The sequence below is a fragment of the Sinocyclocheilus anshuiensis genome, unplaced genomic scaffold (genome assembly GCF_001515605.1).
Source record: "Sinocyclocheilus anshuiensis isolate Anshui unplaced genomic scaffold, SAMN03320099.WGS_v1.1 scaffold257, whole genome shotgun sequence".
NCBI classification, from domain to species: domain Eukaryota; kingdom Metazoa; phylum Chordata; class Actinopteri; order Cypriniformes; family Cyprinidae; genus Sinocyclocheilus; species Sinocyclocheilus anshuiensis.
In genome coordinates, this window is record NW_015539889.1 from 873,244 (window position 1) to 887,919 (window position 14,676).

Consider the following 14,676-nt stretch of genomic DNA (forward strand, 5'->3'; position numbering starts at 1 on the left):
AGGGGATTCGGGTTGGCTGACGTGCATGAGAGCAAGACACATGTCATGAGTGAATGCTGCACTCCCCGACATTTATCAAAATAATTAGCAGTATTTCCTTTCTTAAATCTTTTTCAAACATCTATTTGCAGTTTGCTCAGTTTTGCAGAATGCAGGCTAGATGGTTGTTTCTTCTTTATATAAATAGTAATACTGAAAGACTTTGTCTTTCTTTTGGAAAAGAACCTACAGCGCATTTGACCAACTTATGCTTTAAAAAAAAAAAAAATCAGACAGATATTCTCTCACATTTTCGTAGAAGTTGGAGGAGGTGCAGCAGCAGTTGTTAAAGGGGATTCGGGTTGGCTGACGTGCATGAGAGCAAGACACATGTCATGAGTGAATGCTGCACTCCCCGCCCCTTATTGTGAAGCATCTGGACTCTGGGTTTATTTGAGCAATGTGTGTGTGAGAGAGCAACAAGAAGAGCAGAGGACAGAAATATAGCAAACAGACATAAAAACAGAAGCACAGACAGATTCGCAGATGCTGCTGGACAAGATTAGCTGTGTCTGTCAATTCTACATGGACTTTTGGATGGGATTTATGAACTGATTAATCATAGGATTCGTATCTCAGAGAGATGGAGGTCAGTATTGTTCACTTCTAAATTAACTTCAGAAACAAAATAGCACTTCGTTAGGTGAACCTTCAGGCCATTTTGACCCTGAATGAACTAGTAATATTAAATAATTTCTCAAGAGGAATCTACCAACCTGCTGTCAGTGTTTCAAACAAGAACCGTTTTCTGTACAATAGATTTTTTTTTTGCTTGCTGACAACAAACTTCTGGGATTTTTACTGTTCAGATGTGGTGTCAGCTCTAACCCCTGCCCTCACCGCCCCGAGCCTCGTATAGACCCCTAATTTTGCAGAAGGTGCTGTGTAACGTGACACTGCTAACCCTGAGAGTGAAAGGAAGAGAATGGCACTTTATGGCTGTCATTAACATGCTCTCTTGTTTTGAAACTAGGGTCGAGTTGGGCTGGAGAGGTTACAGGTTTGACTGTTTTGGGGGGATGAAACTTGAACTGTAATAGATGGATATTAGCACTTTTACTATTCCTAGTGAAGAAAGTCCCATCTCCATATGAGAATCTTTTCCTGTGGATATCTGATGCTGTTAGTGAACTGCTGATCTTTATTTGATCTTTATTTGTCATTTCCAGCCATGGATGCGGTTTGCACCTTCATATGTGTATTTGCTCATAATTGCAAAGCCAATCAGATCAGATATCGCACATCACATCTGACTAAATATTTATATATTTGCCCATGTGATACGTTGAGAATATTGAGTGAGTTTGATGCTAGTCATGATATATTTTAGTATGATTCTATATCCAGGTGGGTTCAGTTTACTAGATTGGACAGGACAGGAAGTTAACGAATTAATTTAAGGTTAGAACGTAATGTACAGCCGACTATCAGAAAAGCTGATGTCTAAATGCGTGATCTACTGTACTGACTGCTGCTAAATCTGCGTTTACGTATCAATGTTTTATGTACACCTGTAGATCAATGGTCAAATATAAGCCTCAACGCTCTCTACTGACATAAGGGAAAAATAATGGCTCACTTTACAATAAAGTGACCAGTGTATTTACATTATCACATTATTAAGTAAAAACTAAATGCAGTCTTTCATATACACTATCGTTCTGTCGCTCTACACTAATTCTACTACCATAGATTTTTAAATGTTTTTAAAAGAAGTCTCTTATGCTCACCAAGGCTGTATTTATTTGATCAAAAATTCAGTAAAAACTGTAAAATTGTAAAATATTAAAATGTAAAATATTATTTTCATATATTTTAAAATGTAATTTATTCCCGAGGGCAAAGCTGAATTTTCAGCATCATTACTCCAGTCTTCAGTGTCGCATGATCCTTCAGAAATCATTCTGATATGCTGATTTGCTTTATATCTTTATATTCAATAGTTTAGTCCTTATATTACGTAGATGTATGACATTTCCTGTGATGCATCAATTTCAAAACACACAAATTTCCAAAAGGGGAACTTGTAGTTAGTGATGGATGATTGCACTGACTGATATAGCATATCTAAACATCAGTCAATGATGATTAACTCCTATATCCTCCCTGGAAAAACGAAAGAAAGAAAGAAACCGAGTCATGTCATGAGAAGCGATGGGTCCCAGGAAGTCATCTCTGAGAACCAAGAGGTTTGTATATGATCTCATTGTTGTGACACAGGAAATACCAAAGAAGTTGGACAGTTTATATGCAATGGGTGGATGTAGTGTTCACTGACCTAGTTCTTTCCAATGCCATATCATGACCTAAACCATCCTCTGTGGTCAATTATTTATTTATTTACCGGTATTTGTTCTTTCTTTATTTATTTATTTTTGCATTTAAGTTGTATAAATTAACATATTGTAAATGTTTATGAATTAACAATGAGCAATATTATATTGTTCAAGTATGCCAAAGAGCCGTGTAACAACTAATATTAAAGGGATAGTTCACCCAAAAATGAAAATTACCCCAAAATTTACTCACCCTCAAGCCAAGCCTAAGTGTATATTACTTTCTTCTTTCAGACGAATCCAATCGGAGTTATATAAAAAAAATATCCTGGCTCTTCCAAGCTTTATAATGGCAGTGAATGGGTGTTATGTTATTTGTAGCGAATCAGTGCGTTTTTGTAAGGAAAATATCCATATTTAAAACTTTATAAACAGTAATCTCTAGCTTCCACTAGCTGTCGTACGCACATTCACAATAACACCGTTCCGGCAGATGACGTAGGATGTAGCGTGAGGTCTGGTGAGAAGTGACGAATGTGGAAGCGCAGCGGAGAGAACAAAACAAAACACTAGTCATGAATTAGAAATACAAAATGAAGATTTGTAAAGGAAAATGTTGGAGGATTTCGATATAAGCCAAGAGGAGACTGGTTTTCCTTTGCTAAAGTAAGGAACTTCCTTTGCTCCTGTAAACAAACGTTGGTTCTCGCGAGACTAGCATATTCTCACCGGACCTTACGCTACTCCTACGTCCTTCATCATCCGCCGGAACGGCGTTCTATTCTGAACGTGCGTACAACAGTTAGCGGAAGCTAGAGATTACTGGTTATAACATTTTAAATATGGATTTTTTTCTTACAAAAATGCATCGATTTGCTAGGAGGCCTTTATTCACCCCCCGGAGCGTGGGACACTTTTTATGATGGATGGATGTGCTTTATTGGACTTGTTTTGGACTATTGAAAAATAACACCCATTCACTGCCATTATAAAGCTTGGAAGATCCAGGATGTTTTTAAATATAACTCCGATTGTATTCGTCTGAAAGAAGAAAGTCATATACACCTAGGATGGTTTGAGGGTGAGTAAATCATGGGGTAATTTTCATTTTTGGGTGAACTGTCCCTTTAACAAGACATGGTAAACACTTTTAGGTGACTTAAAGGAATAGTTCACCCAAAATTAATATTTGCTGAAAATGTACTCGCCCTCAGGCCATCCAAAATATAGATTTTTTTATTTATTTTATTTTATTTTTTTATTGGAAGAGGTTTGGATAAATTTAGCATTACATTTGTTCACCAATCGATCCTCTGCAGTGAATGGGTGCCGTCAGAATGACAGTCCAAACAGTTGTTGACATCCCAATAATCAAGTAATAAACAAGTAATCGACATGACTCCAGTCCATCAATTAATGTCTTGTGAAGCAAAGCTGCGTGTTTGTAAGAAATAAATTCATCAAGACGTTGCTTCTGGTTAAAATATCAGTCCTCTGTTCATAATATTGCTTTCTCCAGTGAAAAAGCTGTCTCGTCTAAATCAGGAGAGAAATATTCACAGATCAAGCATCATTTACAGTTCTAAACAAATATTGTGATGTTTTTATATTGGGGGATTTTAGTTTGCTTTCAGAGTTATGTCTGTAAAATAATCAGTCAGTCTGACCATGAAATTGTTATTATATTATTGTGGTATCATCAGTTTAACATTTATCCTGCCACAACATCACATTAAGAATCAAACTATGATTCCCTTCATAAGTCCCTTACTGTCAGTTCTTGAATTTAATAAGCTGCAAAGTGAACCAGACTTCATGCCTATAGTCAAAACAAGCTAGTTCTTGTTTTTCTTTTGTTTTCATCTGTACTGGCTATGTTGTCTGATGCACTTTGTCCACTACACACACAAAAGTAGTTAAGTTAAGTTGCTTCTAGGTACCTACTCCCCAATGCTCGGGACAAGAATGGGATAAAGTTGGCACTTCTAATCAAGCCTTAAACCAGGATTCTCTAAAGAATTAAATGAGCTTGGAAAGCAAGTGGAATTTTTCTTAGGTACACAATTTGCATGAAGCACATCTCAGACGGCCTACACTGACGCATACTCATGCACTCACTCAGTGTGGGAAAGTCTAATATATCATCTTAACACAGCAGCTTCCTGTCCCTGTAAAAAGAGATGCTCATTACCTGCTGAGCCAGTGATCCTGTGTGCACACTATAAATATTTATGTCAAAGCAGTCCTCTCAGTCCGAAAATATTCTTCCTTTGGAAATATGGGAACATTATCTCATCAACAGCTTCTCTGCAGTCTCAAATATGTGTGCAAGTTTGCAATTAAAGGGAAAGTTTACTTTCTTTGGAATACAAAAATTGGAAATTGTAAAAATGTTTTAGCATAATTTAGTGACTTTCATTGAATGGACAATAATGGTTAAAACGTCCCTTAAAATGTCACCATTTGGTTTTGCAAAAGAAAGTAAGTAATACGAGTTTGTAAGGGCATGAGAGTGAATAAACAAGTTTTCATTTGTGGGTTCATGGATATTGCATTAGAAAGTGCTAAAGATGAAAAGTTCTGATGTCCGTGTTTGTGTCATTCTTTGCATAGCAAGCCTTTTTGTCTCGTACTAAGGAGTGCTGACACTGGGGTTTTGCACTTTCACCCTTAGGTTGAGGGGTTAAAGTGAATGGGAAGCTTCACACACTAAATACACATTTTGCAGAAGTGTGAACACATTCTTACTGTAAAATCTTACACTTATGGATCACTTCTGATACTTTACAGCTACACTTGTACAGAGGAATATATGTAGTCCTGTGAAGTAATGAATCTTACCTTTATTCAGAATTTTGATTAATGTAAGAGGAGCCTAATGTAATAAGTAAGGAAAAAAAGTACAGTCAATAAAGTATTTTTTGCTAAAGAAACTCCACAGGGTAATCAGGACCCCCATGCAAAAGGCATTTTCTGATAAATGAAATAAAAGAACATGAAATATTAATTTCTACATGTAGAAATAATAAGATAGGTTAGGGGTTAGAAAGATGTTTTATGTTTTTGAACGAAGTCTGAAAGTGTATGTCACCAATACACTAAGATATAATATTTATAATATTTATTTAAATATTTATAATATATAAGATATATTTTTCATGCAATGTTCCAATTAACTGATCCAAAGTATTTTATTGAATCATGCAATAAATTCTATATTGATGAATTGCTACAAATGTATATATTATTATTATGTGAATGCACAGCATGGCATATCACAGATTTCATCCCGCAAGAGAACAAGATGCGCTGAGAGAGAGGGTGTGAGACATGAAGGAGAGAGACAGCTGCTTCTTGAGAGCTGAGGCCAGCTGTCTGAGTCTGATCTGCACAAGCAGGCGTGTGCTGGAATCTCAGCTGAATTTGACCTCCTTTCTCACTGTACACACGCGCATACTCCAAACGCAAACTTAGAAATGTACACACTCAGCAATCTTCCCTTTTAAGACACGTGTGTGGTTGAACAGACCAAGGGCACATTCATTACAGTCGCATAATTTCAGCATCAGCACAGTATTTGAGCTGGTTAGACTCTTTAGTTGTAGTGAACAGTGTGAACAATGTTCAAACCATGTTTAGCAGAAATATGTTAGTGTGAAAAAATACCCTTCACTATACCCCTAATTTCTGTGCTGCCAGCAGAATTGCAAAAATATTGCTGCTTTTCTTGAACTGTCTTCCATTGGCTGGGGCAAATGGATAACCCCGCCCCAAACTCACGCCATTGATTGAGCCAGTGTTGATATATGTCTCAAACAGAGCAATGTTTTGATCTACAAACCTAAAAATTACTCATACACTATAAATGTTGTTTTTCTTTTTGAAGTCGTAAACAAAGGTTATTGGAGTACATTTTACAAAAAAAAAAAATACTACTTCAAAATGACATGTTTAATTTAATGTGTTACTTGACGTTTCTTTGTAATTATTTGTGAAATTGACCATTTCTGAGTGAAAATAGTTTTTTTCAGCGTGGTGGTTTCTGCATATTTAGTAACCACAAAAAGTAACCACAGCATTTTTTTCAGTGTAAATTCTGTGCTTCTTTTTTATGCAAATTAGGTGTATTAGCCTACATTATTGTAGATTATTACTATTATTATTATTAAGCCTTTATTTGACCAGGAAAAAAACCTCACTGAGATTAAAAATCTGTTTTACAGGAGTGTCCTGGACAAGATAGGGAAATGTTCAGAAAACGCTGCAATTTTTTTGTTGTAGCCTAGTTAGCATTTTGCTGTATGTATAAAACAACCAACTGAAATGGTCCTTCACAGATAACCACAAGAAATACATATCCTATTATTTTGTATGCTAGCCGAACCACCTCACGCCATGTGTACTTTAAAGTAAAGTAAGTTGGGTGAAACTTGGATTTGGTGCTCTCGTTTGGAGCTAAGTTCCCATGCACACACAAAGCATGCTGGGACTGGCCATGGCGTGCTTTGCTCTGTATGGATCAGTGTAGGAGGGCCTGCGGTTTGTTGTGGTCAGCGTGCATTAACCAGAGCCCGTGTTGCAATCGAGTGGAGGGCTTGCGAGCGGAACAGGTGCTCAGTATGTCAGTCATGAGGGCTGAATAGAGGCTTTGTCGCAGAGGATCCGTCCATGAGCCATTTAAGGCAGCGCTTGCGTCCGTCTATTATCAGTGAGCAGTGGAGCTTTGAGGAAGGAAGGCTGGGTGTGTGGGGGGAGCTGAACATCAACTACTGAACACACACACATACACACATGTACATTGCATTGAAGAGGTGGTGATCACCTATTTCTGCAGACAGCTATTCATTTGAGTAGTATTTTGAAGTGTTAGGTGGGTTGTGAGTCAATCAGATTTTTTGAAAGGAATATTGTGGTAAATGCATATAAATGCATACAATATATAAACATTTAAACTGTGACAATTTAATTCAGTTTGCTTAGCTTAATGTTATTGTATCTGATAATAAGGCTGAATGACTGATAGACAGGTTTCTGAACAGTTCATGTTCATAAAAGTTATTCCTCAATTATGTGCTCTAATGCTGCTTATAGGATGATGTTTAATTTTAAGCATGTGCACTGTTGCTGCTGAGGAATTTGTGACACATGGGACGAGGTTTAAAGGGACGTGTGCACATAGTAGAAGCGTGTGTGCATGTGTGTGTGGTAATGTGTGCTGAGTGAGGGGCTCTCCAGATGTCACCCACATCAAATCTCTTATTTACTGTATGATTTGCAGGTGCAGGTGTTTGTGTGTGTCTGAGGGCCGATTTATAAATAACCGTACGTACAGACAACTGAAGTACCTGAGTATCAAACTCCGGAACTACTAATGAATTTACATATAGATAGAGTTCTGCTAAAAATTATTAGAATGGATTCATTGTTTAAACTGTTTCCCACTGCTAAACAGTCTAGACCAGAAACCTGAATGTTGTATTTTTGGGATTGTAAAATGCAGACTTATAAGGAAGTGTGTGGAAGATGTTTCCCTTTTTTTTCTAAAGAAAATTGTTGCAGGATGTGAAAACCAAGCATAGAGGAAGGCTGCTCATCCATACACTTGTCTTTGGACATCCACATTCTCAGTGGTCGTACTCAATATTAAGAAAACATACGCAAAAAGGAATGCATTTAAACAGGTTCTGAACATTGTTTTGGTCAATCAAGTTTTAATTCATACACAAACACACGCACACATTCTTGGGGTCAGTATGATTTTTTTAATTTTGTTTTTTTTTTCACCGAGGATGCATTTATTTAATCAAAAATGTAGTAATAACAGTAATATTGTGAAATACTATTATGATTTAAAATAACTGTTTACTAATTTAATATATTTTAAAATGTATTTTACTCCTGTGATGCAAAGCTGAATGTTCAGCATCATTATTCCAGTCTTCAGTGTCACATGATCCTTCAGAAATTATTCTAATATGTTGATAGGGTGCTCAAGAAACATTTCTTATTATTATCAATATTGAAAACAAATATTTTTGTGGATGATCTTCTGTAACTTTTAACATTTTTAGTGTCACTTATGATCCATTTTAATGCGTCCTTGCTGAATAAAAGTATTAATTTGACCCCAAACGTTTGTATATATATATATATATATATATACAGAACAAAACCATATTATCAGAGTATATATCATGATAATAGCAATATAATATATTGCAATAAGACAAAGAAGAAAAGTCTGTTCAGGCTACAAAAACAAAAACTGCCTATCTGAACAAAGTCTCAGAGGATATCTATAGGGAACAAGGTCACAGGCATTCTTTCAGCAGGGCTACGAAGTTGTGCCTAGTTACGCACAGGCCCATTATCCATGTCACACAAGCCCATTGTTTGTTCAAGTTCAATTCCAAGACACCACTGCCATCTGTGGTGGTCCTTCATTGTGTGTCATTGTAATTACGTGTCTTCTTCTAACCAGTAGTTGTCTTAAGAGACCACTTTTTCACATCTTCTGTCTTCTGTTTCCTTCAGACGCTGTTTGCCAGAGCTCTTTATGACAACACAGCCGAAACTGAAGATGAACTGGCTTTTCGCAAGGGTGAGATCATCATGGTGCTAGAGAAAAACGTGGCGGGGAACATCGGCTGGTGGAAGTGTTCTCTTCGTGGACGTCAGGGCCTGGCACCAGCGAACCGCCTGGCTCTGCTTTCCCCAGCAGAGGCTGAAAACATTTGTATGAACTTAGGAACAGAGAAGGACTACTTGAACAATCGTAGTTGTCAGAACATCTATCAAACTCCAAAAGCCATCATGCCACCAGTGATTCCGATTTATGAAGAAATGAGTACAATATATAAAGTGCCCCTTCAAGCCGTCCCTTCACCAGATAAGCACATGGCACAAGAGGATCTAGATGGAACCAGTTCTCCTCGTGACGTAAGTCTCTCACTGGAACAACAGCACATCAGTGGCTACGTTTATATGCACCCAAATTATCTGTTTATAATCAGATTGATGGCTCAGTCAGACTGAGATGCCTTCATGTGCATTATTTCATGAGTTCGATCCAAATTAATTTTTCGGCTTGAAACTGGTGGTGTACACCTGAAATAATCTGATCAACTTGAAAACATTAAGCATGTAAACGCCTGAAACTGACTATTTTCTTAATCAGATTCAAAAATACCTTGAGTATAATGTACAGTTCTGTGATGTGTATGTTTACATACATTTTAAACAAATATGTAAACTGGATTGCAGTTAGAGTTCATATAACAGAACTTTCGGAATCTGAAATCGGATTGGATTTATTCTGATTGATGGAAAGTAATGCATGTAAACATACCTACTGTGTGTCAGATTTAGGTTTTATGTAACAGCTAGTTCCTGTACTTGAATTTGATTCCCAAAAGGGCTGATACACAGCCTAACATGAGTGGGACTTTTCACTTTTTTTTATCACTTCACTAGTGACTGTCTTTATGAACAAGTCATTGAATTGAATCATTTATCCAATCGATTTTTTTCAAAACACTGATTCATGTGATTCACTAAATCATTGACTCAACTGATTCTTTAAAAAAAAAAAAACACTGAATGGCATTTGAGCTCAAGCATTTAAAGCGGCAGACAACATATAAACAGCGCTTATAATAAACTACGTTATTGTCCATTGGTGTGGACTCTAAGGTTATTGGGCCCTTACTAATGTGATATTGCTTAATCATAAAACAATCCACTAAATATTCTATGAAATGCCAATAACCAATCATTCCAAAATATAAAAGGGAGAACTGAATGTGTAGATGATTTAGTAGACTATATGTTGAACAGTGGCTAATAACAAGCAATGTCTCAGAAACCCCTGCTGGCAAAGAGTTCACAGATGGGGACCAGGGGTCTTTCTCTGCTGGGACAGGTATGTAGCACAAGGGCTTTATGAGCTTGTAAAAGAGTAGCAAAGACAGAATTCAGACACCAATAACTGCAACCAGAAGATCTATGGCCTATGGCTAGGGACCCCAAAGAAAGGGACAAAGAGAGAGAGAGAGACGGACAGAGAGAAAGACACAAAGAAAGAGAGAGAGAGAGGTGTCTGTGCAAGTTACTGTGTAATAGGTGAGGTAGCTGGGTTCACATGTTGTCCATTTCCCCTCCTGTTTCAGGGAGAGACGATTGCCTTAGCAACTTATGTGTAGTATGGCTTCAATTAGAAAACTGGGTTAATTGGGCAGGCACACAGTAAAGTGTACAGCACTTTAAAGGATCCTGTCTGGCTCTAAGAAGTGGGCCATGTGTTGTCATTTACATAGAGTATTCAAATTTTTGCTTGTTTAGTTAAGCTTTTTGCCTAGACTTACATTTTTATGCTTTTCAGGCTTTAACTGCCAGAGGTGGTACGGAAATATATGATGTCCCAAGCCTGGTGAGAAAACCCTCCTTGTTCACAGTAAGTCCTCTTGCATTTTTATGAGTTGTTCACTAGCCTGGGGTTTCCAGTTGAGGTCAAAGGATACCTAGAGGTCTGTAAGAGGGCATGCAGAAAAACTGAATAAAAAAGATGTGAAAAGAAGAATAAAAGTGTAGAAATTATCAAGTCTGAAATCTGAACAGTTATAAGAAACATTTTTACTTTTTATTGACAGAGATTGTTTGGTCAGTATAAAAATACAGCATAAATAAATAAAAAACAAATCCATATATCATTAAAAAATAGAAAATTATTAAATAAATAATATAGAGAAAATTGTGAAAACTGGATTTTTTTTGTTTTTGGAAATATTAATAAAATAAAATGTTTTATTTACAAAATAACACTTCATTTTTTTTCTTTTTCTCTGGGTCTTTATATATGAAAAAAAATTAGTTTTATTTTGGGGGGGTCTTTGGCATTGAAATGTTTAAAAACCCTTGCACTTGTCATTTTTGGTTATTAATTCAAAAGACTAAGAAGAGTAGAATGTCACCTTAAGAAATACTCTGCAAAATAATACTGATCAAAGATAACGTCGTAAATTGTGTAATTGTCTTTTGAAGCCATCTACACCGAAGCCTTTGGAAAGGAAAACATCATTGATGTCAAGCACCGACTTTCATAACAGACATGAAATACTAAGAGCGAGATGCGCCACTTCAACCAAGAAAAAAGTAAGCATAGTAACGCCTGTACAGCAACTCAAACAAACACATTAAAACTGTGAAGACATCTTTACTGATATAACCGATTCAATACAAAAGCTGAATCGAATCAATTTGTGAAATTTCTAAGTCCATTTCTAAGTGAAATTTATTTCCTTCTTTTTTAGGTCGCCACCATACACCCACTGGCTTCCCAAGACCCCAATTATGACATCCCAGTGCCCTTCATCAATGACGATATTCAAAAGCCTCTATGTTGTTATAGTACCAAGCCAAAACCCTGTAAGTCTGAATGGATTTATGACGTGCCTGTTTTCCCCCAAAAACAAGGAAGTGAAACTTGTTACTATGGCACCATGCCACCCAAAACTATGTATTCAAACAAGCCACTTTATGACACTTTGCCAAATCACAGCTGGCCTGAAATGAAGCACGTTCCCATCCAGCCCCTCTATGACATCCCCAAACCGAGCAAAGCAGTGGAGCAGTCTTGTACAGACACTGGGAATTCAACAAATACATGCGTCTATGATGTCCCACCATGCCTTAAACAAACAGACAGCCCTGTAGTGTTACCCAGACAGCAATGCCCTTCTGAAATGGACTCTAAAATGAGCCATGAATCCATTGAGTACAGGGATAAACCTGGACCCATGTATGACCAACTTCATCGTTGGCCCTCGAGGGGCAGGACAACGTCCAGGCAGCCTGTGAAAGGGACGATTAGAAGGGTCAACAAAGACCACCAGAGGAGCTCAACAGTGTCCACCTCCTCCACTGCTTCCAGTTCTTCCAGGAGCTCATGCGACTCCTTAATGCTAAGTTCTCCTGAACCTGAGCCCTTGCGTGAGGTCACACTTTCACAGGAGGAAGTCAGCAACAGGTTGCTTGAGCTGCAAGAAGCGGTGTGCCAATCTGTGCCCAAGCTTATGCTGTTCGTCAGCAGCCAATGGAGAACCAAAGAGCATCTGAGTCAGCACCTCCATCAGATCCGCATGGCCACCGAAGATGCGACTGACTCTGTCACCTGTTTCTTGAACTTCGCCTTGGATGTCAGAGGTAATGCACAGCGGCTGACAGACTTTAACCTGCAGACCAGGCTGCTGAAGCAGATCTCCATCATTGAAGACTCGGGCTTGATCCTTCAGGAGGCTGCAAGGACTCTGCGAGATCTGGGCTGGCTGCTGGATACACTAGCTCAGGATGCCAATCAGTCACAGACACCTGACCACCTGGAGCGCTTTGTTATGGTGGCTCGAACCGTACCAGAGGATGTGAAGAGGCTGGTATCCATCCTGAATGCAAACGGAAAGCTTCTTTTCAGAGTGCCGGCTAAGGAGCCAGACATAGTGGAGAATATAAGCACATCTGAAAGGAGCAAAAGTGAACCAATGGTAGACTCAGGAATAGATGAAAGTGACTATGTACAACTTCAGGTAGGCAAAACACCTCAAGCTGATAAGACCATAATTATTTTCATGTTATGGCCTATAACTGATAAATGGTTGATATTAAACGTTAAATTATAAATGTATACTATAATATAAATTAAATATTAAATCATAATAAATTTAGAAAATGAAAAAAAATTTTTTTTTAATCATTGTAAATATTATGAGTAAATTTAAGCATCACAACATTATAATGTACAGTATTAAAAATGGATATTCATTTTGAAATTTGCTAAAAACTACATGTAATAGTAATATTAAATTATTAATTTGACTTGTATTAATGACAGCAAAGTTAATCTTTTTAACTTTTTAAGCATTTATTTGATCCATTAACAGTAAAAGTTACAATTACAATTTAAAATAACTTAATTTCAAAATATAATTTATTCCTGTGATGGCAAATGTAAATTTTCATCAGCCATTTCATCCAATCTTCAGTGTCACATGATCCTTTGGAAATCATTCTAATATGCTGATTTGCTGCTCAAGAAACATTTTGTACGATTGTTATTTGAAAAATAAATCTTTTATAACATTATAAATGTCTTTTCTGTCACTTTTAATCAGTTTGATGTTCTCTTGCTTAAGTATTCAGTATTAATTCTTTACTGCTTTTTAACAGACAAAGACAGAGTTTGACGAACAACTAAAACCAGCAAAAAGCAGTCTTAAATCAAAGAGAAATGGTGATACCTTGAAAAAACAGGTAAAAACGTGTGACCCTGACAGTACAGCTCACAGTATTGTGTTCAAAAGTTTCAGCTTTCTAAAACAATTTATTACTTCCTGTGTCTTCAAAAGGTTTCCAAATCACTATCAGTTAACCCCTGCACTCCAGTCCAGACCTCCATGAAGCCTTCCATCTCTGACCACTGCCGGCTGTATTTTGGAGCTATTCAGAAGGCCATCAGTGTGTTTATAAGTAGCCTAAATGATGGCCAGCCACCTGAAAAGTTCATCTCCCACAGCAAGCTGGTCATTATGGTGGGCCAAAGACTCGTGAACACTTTGTGTAGTGAAGCTAAAAATCGTGAGGCCAGCCAGGAAATGTTGTCTGTGAGCAATCAGCTGTGTGCCCATCTCAAGCAACTGGCCATGATGACCAAGAAGGCAGCTTTGGACTTCCCTGACAAACTGGCTCTCCAGGAGGTGCAGGGCATTGCCAAAGAGTTGGCTCAAAGGGCACAACACTTCAGAATGTCACTGGACGTCTGAGCAGCAGTTTTGCCATCTGTTTGTCCAGTGTATCTTGTGGAAGTGGGCTGGTGAAGACAACGTGGTATATGTGAAATATCTCAATTTGTGTGATTTGTATGTGAGACTAAACCAGCCACCGTTAAAAGAAGCTTCACTGATTTTTTTCCCCCAACTTGTTAGTCTGGATGAGGAGGCAGTGTTAAAGGTAGTAAAGGGACAACTTATAATTATAACCTCAAATAATGGCATTGATGTCTTTACATGCACAACAGTATGCTGATGCAAAAATAAAAGTATTTGTACAAATATCGGTAAAGGTGTTTACATATAGATATTAAAAATGTGTTGCAATCAGGTCTTGCTTTCACCATTTAAAAATGTTACCCGATAAAAGAACATTGTTTGGACTTAGATGTTGTTGGGTTATTAAGCAATATCATTGTATGATTGTGCATGTAAGCACATAAAGACAACACAGAAAACATACTTGTTGCTGTGTAGATGTTAAAGTGACAGTTCACCCAAAAATGAAAATTCTGTCATGTTATGACAGAATGTTAATTTTCGGG

At 37.4% G+C, this 14,676-nt stretch overlaps 1 protein-coding gene across 1 annotated transcript; it reads left to right on the forward strand.

Annotated features, from left to right (window-relative positions):
- Positions 1–293: 293 nt before the first annotated feature.
- cass4 (Cas scaffold protein family member 4) lies at positions 294–14,362 on the forward strand. Its single transcript, XM_016482431.1, has 7 exons — positions 294–628; positions 8,850–9,254; positions 10,696–10,767; positions 11,355–11,465; positions 11,624–12,892; positions 13,533–13,616; positions 13,712–14,362. Exons 1-7 carry the CDS (start codon positions 623–625, stop codon positions 14,123–14,125), a joined length of 2,361 nt encoding a protein of 786 aa, XP_016337917.1. The 5' UTR covers positions 294–622; the 3' UTR covers positions 14,126–14,362.
- The last annotated feature ends 314 nt before the right edge of the window (positions 14,363–14,676 follow it).

Excerpts from the sequence above, each read along its gene's own strand:
- cass4 (XM_016482431.1), top strand. Across the intron at positions 10,768-11,354 it reads GAAAACCCTCCTTGTTCACA|CCATCTACACCGAAGCCTTT; the intron begins GTAAGTCCTCTT and ends TGTCTTTTGAAG. Across the intron at positions 12,893-13,532 it reads GTGACTATGTACAACTTCAG|ACAAAGACAGAGTTTGACGA; the intron begins GTAGGCAAAACA and ends GCTTTTTAACAG.